Raw genomic sequence first — 9,396 nt, 5'->3', positions numbered from 1 at the left:
TCGTGCCATCAGTCTGCGCTCCAGCGTCACACCAGGGGCTCCTGCCTCCCGCCTCAATGCAGCCAGAGCACAGCCTCTGGAGAGAGACCCCAGTCTGGACTGTAAGACTCTGAGTGACAGAGCATCTGCAGCCCTCACGCCACCCCCTTCCTCAGGTGTGTTGGCCCCAGGGCTGTGAGCGCTGAGTTTACCCCTGCACCTCCCAGCACCTGCCCCCTGAGTAGCCTGGTCAGGCCAGGCCTGGGCCTGGTACATCCTGGGAGAATCGTCAAGTGGGGAGGTTAAGATGGGTTTAGCTGGCTCAGTGGGCAGGACAGCAAGTGGGAGGCAGGACACCTGGGTTCTTCGCCTGGCTTTGCACCCACCTGTGATGTGACTATGGGTCAGTCACATCCCAGCCCTGTGTTTCAGTTTCTCCTGCCCACCGTTCTCCTTTCAGACTGTGAACTCTTTCAGGTAGCGGCTGTTTCTTGCTTGTTGTATATGCAGCACCCAGCACAATGGGGGCCCTGATCTCGGTCAGGGCCTGGGCAGTACCCAGCACATGGCAGTTACAACTCTCCATAGGGTCCTGTGTCCAGGCTTCTGGCAGTGCCCCTATTCCTTGCCATGCACCAGGCCTAGCTTTTCCCCAGGGCAAGTCCTGCAGCTCTCCAACTCTGAGACGGCACCTTCAGGCTGCAGCACCCCCACCTCCCTGATTCGCCCTGTGGCTGGACAGCGAGTGAAAATGCTGCCACTGTTTAGAGCCTCCTGCCCCTTCAGGGCGCACCGCAAGCCGGGCGGCTCTGCAGTGACGCACGCCAGCCTACTCAGGACAAGCCAGCATTGCGCAGCCACTGGTCCGTGGCCTCTGAGGGGCTGTAGGTCAGCTGGGAAAGCCAGGCTGAAGGCGGAGGGAATTCGCTGACAATCAATGCACAGTGGCAGCTGCCTGGTGGGAGCTTGGGCCTGTCCGGAACTTAAATATTAGAAAATCAGGAGCTACAGCATGAAGATAAATGCCTATGTAACCTTAACTCTGCCCCCTGGAGCTGGCTTGAGTCACTGGCTAGTCTCTGCATGCACTCTGGCTGCAGTCACTGGGCTAGGTGTCGCTGTACTGAATGGAGGAGAGCTTGGCTGCAACTGCTTGGCAGAGCTGTGATGGTGACATGAGGTGCCCGTAGGGGTGATGCCCTCTAGGGTTATATGTGAGCCCCTCTCCCTGTTCCGTGCATCCGCCCCCCCCCATGATCCACCAACAGCCATCACATGGTGTGGGCTTGGAGTTCCAAGCCTGGCTGGATTTGAACCTTCAGTCGAGAGGCCAAAAGTCTTCTATGCCCATTAGTAACTGTGGACTCTTTGCTCCACATGCCCAGCTTGGTTTAAAGGCTGTCATGTTCACCAATGAGGCCTGGTCTACACTTTAAACTTAGGTTGACTGAAATCACATCGCTCAGAGATGTGAAAAATTCACATGCATGAGACACATATTAAGCCAGCCTAACCCCCGGCGTAGATTACAGCTAGGCTGGTGGAAGAATTCTTCCATCGATCTAGCTACCACTTCTCGGAGAGGTGGATTAACTACAGCAACAGAAAAACCATTCCACCACTGTAGCGAGTAGCTACACTACAACGCTACAGCAGCCCAGCATCTGGAGCGTAAACATAGTCTCAGACTGTACCAGCCCAATCAGACTCTCCTCTGTCACCTGGGTAGGGGCAATACTGTGACAGTGTTCAAGGCGCTCAGGAGTAATGAAGGACGTGGGCTTGATTAGCTAAGTTCAGAGGTCGTTGTTCCTACATTGCCTGTTACTAAAACCCTTCTCAGAAGCATTATACAATCCCAGGGACATACCAACACCCCTGCCCCAGTCACCTTTAGTAGCAGTTTTATGAACCAATAGCTAATGGTGCCGAGAGGCAGGGCCCCCACCACCACCACCCTGCTGTCTGACAAGAGGAGGGAAAAGGGATACAATTGTACCAGAGCCCCGTGCTCAGGCAGCCCCCCCCAAAACATCTGTCATTGGGGTGAAATGGGTGGGGAGGCCCCAGCAGTCGTGATGTTCTTGAGCCTTGACTTCTCTCTCCGGGTCTGCCTCAAGGGTCTTTAAGTCCCAGCGAAACAGACCCAGAAACACCCTGCAGTGCACAGGGCATCTGATTTAAGAATGTGTCTCAGATCAGTCACTCCAGCAGCTGCTGAAAAAGAGCAAGGAGCCCAGATCTTCGGGAAGGGGCGTGTGGTGGGGAAACACCCATGTTAACACCCTCAACAGTGTCACAGGACCAAGTCTATGTGAGCTCGAGGCAGGAGCAGCCTTGAGGGCCCTGGTTCCTGTGGGTGGTGTCAAAGTCAGATTCAGGACTCACATAATTTGTCAGACCACTCTGTTTATTAGCAAAGCGCTTTGCCAATGCTCCCAGATATGTGAGCCCCTCTCTGAGGCTCAAGCTAACTTATTTATACAGCTAAGCCAAAGCCAATTTAACATAAGAGACAAAAGGAAGCAGAAACTGACAAATATACATACATATCTTATTTGCATACTAAGGTTTACCAATCTCCTAGCTCAGTAGGAGCTCTAAGTTAATTAGTTTGAAGACCCATTGTCTCACACTCCTTAATGTTTCTCTTCCTAACAACTATATTTCAACAAACCCTTCAAGTAGCATTTCTTTAATGAATTATAATTTCAATATAATTCATTCTACTTTCACAGTGGGGAGGGTAGGTCAGAGACAGACATCTCCGCAGTCTCCCCTATGAGCCCCCCAGCCCAGCCCTTGCTGCATTGCACTCCATGAGACACACTGGCCCAAACACACCCAGTTATCTCTATGCTCTCAGGCCTCCAGTCCCGACCTGACCTGGGGAGGGGAAACACTCTCATCACACACGCACATAGTCTCTATGGTCCGAGCTGAGTGACTGACAAACTATAGAGACTAGGTGAGTGTGGATCGGTGCCTCACTCCCACTGCCTGTTGGGTCTGCCTGTTTCCCTGGGACACTCAAGCTCTGTGAGAAGTCAGCAGGAATCTTCCAGGGAAAAAGATCCGCTCGGTCTCCCCACCCTATGCCTCACTGCCTGTGGCCGGTGGCCAGAGATTTTCCCTAAACACATCACAAACACCCCCCCCCAATCCCCCCCTACACTGCTCACCACCACCATTGGCGGCCAGTTAAGAGTAGATCGTCTGGGAACTCCAGCTCCTGCACGATTATGATTGGCAGGGTGTTGGGTCTGGCAGCTCTGATCCTGGGTTGTACCTGGAGTTAGGTTTCAAAGAACTTCCCTTCGGACCCCAGTTTATACAGTGAGTGAAACCTGAGTCCTGCTTAGCTGAACCTTACCCAGTCATTTAAAATGAAAGTCCTACAAAATGGTATTTTTCACCGATTCTAGCCCATTACGAAACAATTCTTTACCCTATCAGACTCAACCACCTTAGTTGATATAGGTCTTGCAAAATTAGTTATGCAACAGACAGAAACAATCAAAGAACCAGACAGAGACCCTACAGATAAACAGGAGAGAAGGGGGGACCACAAAGGCAAAGCAATAGACTTATAGATCTCACAACCACAACTGCTGATAAGTGGTTTCTTGCTGGACAGAACGCTGTCAAACAAAGTTTTCTTTAAAGATCTGAAGGTCTCTTTCTTTAGCTGGTGATGGTGGGTGCTATTAGGACAGGAGCCTTCTTAACAGCCTGATATTACACAATTAGATGAAATGGGATGATGTGACTTTCTGCTTCTTAGCTCATGGCTGCTGCTGCTTACTAAAGAAAAAGGCCACAGACCTTACAACACATCCAACACTCCACCACCTAGTGTACTCCACCATCATCTACAGCCCCCCGCATTCCCTAAAGCCTCCATCCTCCAAACACCCAACACGCCCCACACCCTGCGTACTCCCCCATCATCTACAGCCCCCTGCACTCCCTAAAGCCCCCAACCTCCAAACACCCAACACCCCTGTCATAAATATAAAGGGAAGGGTAAACCCCTTTAAAATCCCTCCTGGCCGGAGGAAAAATCCTCTCACCTGTAAAGGGTTAAGAAGCTAAAGGTAACCTCGCTGGCACCTGACCAAAATGACCAATGAGGAGACAAGATACTTTCAAAAGCTGGGAGGAGGGAGAGAAACAAAGGGTCTGTGTCTGTCTGTATGCTGCTTTTGCTGGGGATAGAACAGGAATTGAGTCTTAGAACTTTTAGTAAGTAATCTAGCTAGGTATGTGTTAGATTACGATTTCTTTAAATGGCTGAGAAAAGAACTGTGCTGAATAGAATGACTATTCCTGTCTGTGTACCTTTTTTGTAACTTAAGGTTTTGCCTAGAGGGATTCTCTGTGTTTTGAATCTAATTACCCTGTAAGGTATCTACCATCCTGATTTTACAGAGGTGATTCCTTTACTTCTATTAAAAGTCTTTTTGTAAGAAAACTGAATGTTTTTTCATTGTTCTCAGATCCAAGGGTTTGGGTCTGTGGTCACCTATGCAAATTGGTGAGGATTTTTACCAAACCTTCCCCAGGAAGTGGGGTGCAAGGGTTGGGAGGATTTTGAGGGGAAAGACGTGTCCAAACTACGTTTCCCAGTAAACCCAGTTAAAGTTTGGTGGTGGCAGTACAAATCCAGGGTCAAAGGATAAAATTAATTTGTACCTTGGGGAAGTTTTAACCTAAGCTTGTGAAAGTAAGCTTAGGAGGTTTTCATGCAGGTCCCCACATCTGTACCCTAGAGCTCAGAGTGTGGGAGGAACCTTGACAACCCCCCACACCCCATGTACTCCCCCATCATCTACAGCCCCCTGCACTCCCTAAAGCAGAGGTTCTCAAACTGTGGGTTGGGACCCCGTTTTAAGGGGGTCGCCAGAGCTGGTGTTAGACTTGCTCGGCTGAAGCCAAAGCCAGAGGGCTTCAGCCCTGGGTGGCAGGGTTCAGATTACAGGCCTTTGGGTTTTGGCCCTTCTGCCCAGGGCAGTGGGGCTCAGGCTTTGGCCCCCAGCCTAGGGTGACAGGGCTTAGGCAGGCTCAGGCTTCGGTCCCCCCCTGGGGTCATGAAGTAATTTTGCTGTCAAATGGGGGTCGCAGTGCAATGAAGTTTGAGAACCCCTGACCTCAAGCCTCCAACCACCCAACACACACACCCCTGCATTGCCCCTGGCTCTCATCTCTCAGACAGATGTTCCCACCTTGGGGTGAAGCTGCTAGAGCCAGGGCAGATGCTGACAGGCAGCCCTTCAGGACCCAGCCCTCTTTCCCTCTGGTTCAGCCCTATGGAGCATACAGGGCCCTCAGTGTCTCAAAGCAGGAAGGAGCGGCACGCGGGGGAGATGAGTGAAGCGCTGTTTTACTGCGGGGAGTCACAGCAATGACCGAGAGCAGGGGACAGAAGCTGCCCCTCCTGGGGAGCTGGGGCAAGCCTGAGAGCAGAGCCAAGTCCAGGGAGAGGGGCGCCTCCAGCAGGGTGGAGTGGATAGTCCCAGGCCTGCAGAGCACTGAGGACAGTGGGACCCCGTACGGGGAGCAGCCACCTCAGTGCTCACAGATAAAGGGCAGGAGAGTCTGGCAGTCGGTGCTTCTCCAATGACCATCTGGCAGAGACAGAGATGTTAGTGCCCTCCTGGTCAGCAGCTGGCACCAAGCAAACCCCAGCTCCCCCACAAGCCCCTCCTAGGCCTGGCTCCCCCTGGCCCCAGCCCCCAGGGCCCCACCTAGACCCGGCTCTCCCCGGCCCGGTGCTCCACCTATCCCCCAGCCTGGGGCCCAACCTAGCCCCTGCACCACACATACCCCCCACCCCAGCATCCAGGGCCACACCTAACCCAGGCTCCCGCTGCAACCCTAACCCCCAAGCCCCACCTAGCCCCAGTGGTCCCTGACCTGCGGTGCACAGGGCGACACAGGTTTCCCCAGAGCTGCTGGGGTTCCCGCTGGCCCAGTTGGAGTAGTTCTGGGGGGTGCGGTCCATCCAGTGGGATAATGTGCGTCCGCCCTGCAAGGGGAGCTGCTGGGGTAGGATCAGGGACCTCCCCAAGGGGCCGGGGCCACCTCTGAGCCGGCAGAGTCCATGGGCTATAGCCAGGGGCTGCGGGCTCACTGGGTGGGGGGCAGGACACACCCAGCACACACTGGCACCAGTCTGTGCCCTGGCACCGGCCCCAGGCACCTCATGGGCAGCCAAGGTCAACGGACCTCAAGGAGACTCCTGGCCATGGAGGAAGCTGGGACAAAGCCCCAAACTGTCAGAGTCCCCCAGGGCTGACTCACAGGGGGCGGTCGGGCTTGGGCTGGGGCTGCCCAGAGTGGGGTCCCAGATGGAGACACAGAGCTTCAGTGGGGGATGGGTCATCCCCCAATAATAGGGAGTTTGGGTGTCCTGGCAGGAGTGGATGGCGCAGCAGGGCCAGACAATCTCCTTACTGAGGAGGAGGTGATGCCCCCGACCCACACCTGGCCCCAGTGGGTAATTAAGCTCGCTGCGCTGTGCGGTTGCTTATTGGCCGAGTTGCTGTGGATGGAGGCCAGGTGGCCGCGGAACATCTGGGTGCACTTGGTCTGTGTGGAGAGAGAGGGTGGGGCGTAGACAGAGACCAGCTCACAGCCACTGCCACATGCACCATCGAGTGCCCCCCGTCTTCCAGCCCCACCCATCATCCACTGCCCCCCATCCTCCAGCCCCACGCACCATCCAGCACCCCCCATGCCCTATCCTCCAGCCCCACGCACCATCCACTACTCCCACGCACAATGAGCCAGCCCCACGCATCATCCACTGCCCCTGCACACCATTCTCCATCCCCACGCATCATCCACTACCCCCCGTCCTCCAGCCCCATGCACCATCCACCACCCCAACACCCCATGAGCCAGCCCCACGCACCATCCAGCACCCCCCACGCCCTGATCTCCAGACCCTCCAGGCCACAGCCACTGCCACATGCACCATCAAGTGCCCCCCGTTCTCCAGCCCCACGCATCATCCACTGCCTCCCATCCTTCAGCCCTATGCACCATCCAGCACCCCCCATGCCCTGTCCTTCAGCCCAGCGCATCATCCGATGCCCCACACACCCCATCCTCCAGCCCCGTGCATCATCCACTGCTCCCATCAGCCACGCCGCACACCCTCCACTGTCCACACGCACCGTAAGCCAGATCCATGTATCATCTGGTGCCCCCCACACCCCGTCGTCCAGCCCCATGCACCATTCACCACCCCCACGCACCATAAACCAGCCCCTCGCACTATGAGCCAACCCCATGGCACATTCACTGTCCTGTGCATCCCATCCACCAGCCCCATATCCTATCCACCACTGCCATGCATCATCTGAGAGCCCCATAGACCATCCGCTGCCCCCATGCACCACCTTTCCCTTCCCGCTTCCCCCTATACTCACCATGGCCCCATGAAAGGTCTTGTCCTGTTTCACCACTTCGTAACGAAGCCTCTGGCCCACTGCACCTCTCCCCGTGAAACTCTTGCCCTCCCCCGGGCGGTGGCTCCAGCTCCCCGAGCTCCTCCTCCAAAACAGACCTGTCCTGCTCGACTAGTTCCTCCTGCTCCAGGGTGCCCTCAGCTGCCGGGCGAGAGAGACCAATAGGCCCTTCCAGCCCCATTGTGCACCCCAGACCGCAAACTACCAGGGAGAGGGTCTGCATGGCTGCATGGACCAGGGGGTACAACGGCAGGGGCTGGGGGGCACATACATGGTGTCTGGGTCTGAGACAAATCATGGCTGGGGGTCAGTGGAGGTTGGGGAACCCAGGTGCCAGGACAGAACAAGGGTGGGGGTCGGAGAACCCCAGTGTCCAGAATGCAGTGGGGCTGGGTGTCAGTGAGAGCAGAGGTCTGGGGATAATAAAGCCCTGTACTGTCCGTGCTGGAGTCTCACCCAAACCCAAGGGGCCCATGCAGGAGCCCTCTGTAGGGGGTCCCCATTGGAGGCAGTGGCCTTGGGTCAGGCTCCCCCCAGGGCTGAGGGAGGAGGGTCTATTCAGGTGGCACCAGGACTTACAGAGACGGCGACTAGAGACGGCTCCCAGCAGGGCGAGCGCCAGGAACAGCTTCATCTCATGCAGACCTGGGGGGAGACACCGTGAGACAGAGACAGATAGACACCCCACACCCACATACAGCTCTTCACTGCCTAGAGCCACCCCCATGGAGCCCACACTGACCCCCAGCCTGGAGCCCTCCGCCAACCTCACCGAGCCCAGACTGACGCTCTGCACTTAGAGCCCCTCCCTCCTCACCTCTCATCTCTGACTTCCTCCTCCAGCCAGCCAAGCCCCTTATATTGAGCTGGAGGACGAAGCTGGGGATGGGCCTATTGTGCTCCCCCACACCTGTACCCCACGGCTTGCGACACCTCCACACCCAGCCTCGGCTGTGACCCACAAACTGCTCCATGTCTCTCCCTAGGGGCCATCGGCGGGTGGGTCTACAAACGAGCTGTCTATAAAGTGCCCCCAACTCCCCATAGACCCTATGAGGTTCTGGGTTCACCCCCTGTGACATTACTGACATAAACTGTGACTGTATAGGTCATTGTTGCAACCATTGTTATATATTTGCAGCGAATATTGTACAAAGGTTATCATGTAAGGTGTCTATGGAAAGGTTATGATTTGCTGGTTATGATTACATTATCTGTATGGGTGTATCATTTTTGTAGTTGAAGTTATGAATATTGGCTATGTACTTGTATCTCAATGTGTTTTGATTCTAAGTAGCCTCAGTGAAGCATTTGGTCAGCTTCTTGAGAAGGGGCTATTCTCAGTAAGTGCCCAATCAAGAAACACTTAACTGACAATGGACTTTGGGAGACGCCAATCCACATCTGAGCTTTCCTGGAAACGTTCAAACTCACATGTAAACAATGGGGTCAGCCTGTAAAGAACTGAGTCATGCATGGACATGTGACTTGCCCATGTGACTCCAGACTCCATCTTGCTGCTGTGAATTCCACAGTAAGAATGGAGGGGTGTCCTTCCACATGGCAGAGGATATAAAAGGCCCTGAAAACCCCTCCATTTTGTCTTCAATCCTGCTTCTGATGGAACCTTGCTACAAACTGAAGCTCCGAACAAAGGACTGAATGACCCATCCCAGCTGTGGATGTACTCCAGAGACTTGATTTGAACCTGCATCTTATTCCATCACTGCTACAAGTCTGAATCAAGCACTTTGCCATTACTGTATGTAATTGATTCCGTTTAACCAATTTTAGCTCTCATCTATTTCTTTTTGCTTTTATGAATAAACCTTTAGATTTTAGATTCTAAAGGATTGGCAACAGCGTGATTTGTGGTAAGATCTGATTTGTATATTGACCTGGGTCTGGGGCTTGGCCCTTTGGGATCAGGAGAACCCTTTTT

At 54.3% G+C, this 9,396-nt stretch overlaps 1 protein-coding gene across 1 annotated transcript; it reads right to left on the bottom strand.

Moving 5' to 3' along the window:
• Positions 1 to 5,547: 5,547 nt before the first annotated feature.
• On the bottom strand, positions 5,548 to 8,088 carry LOC144266292 (bone marrow proteoglycan-like). The gene is given in 6 exon segments (XM_077819735.1): positions 5,548 to 5,606; positions 5,896 to 6,007; positions 6,436 to 6,570; positions 7,416 to 7,512; positions 7,514 to 7,595; positions 8,034 to 8,088. Coding segments are annotated over 6 exon segments (540 nt in total).
• Positions 8,089 to 9,396: the final 1,308 nt, after the last annotated feature.

The sequence above is a fragment of the Eretmochelys imbricata genome, chromosome 6 (assembly GCF_965152235.1).
Source record: "Eretmochelys imbricata isolate rEreImb1 chromosome 6, rEreImb1.hap1, whole genome shotgun sequence".
Lineage (NCBI taxonomy): Eukaryota > Metazoa > Chordata > Testudines > Cheloniidae > Eretmochelys > Eretmochelys imbricata.
Note: the sequence above shows the minus strand (reverse complement) of the source record. Positions and strands in the feature narration are given on the sequence as shown.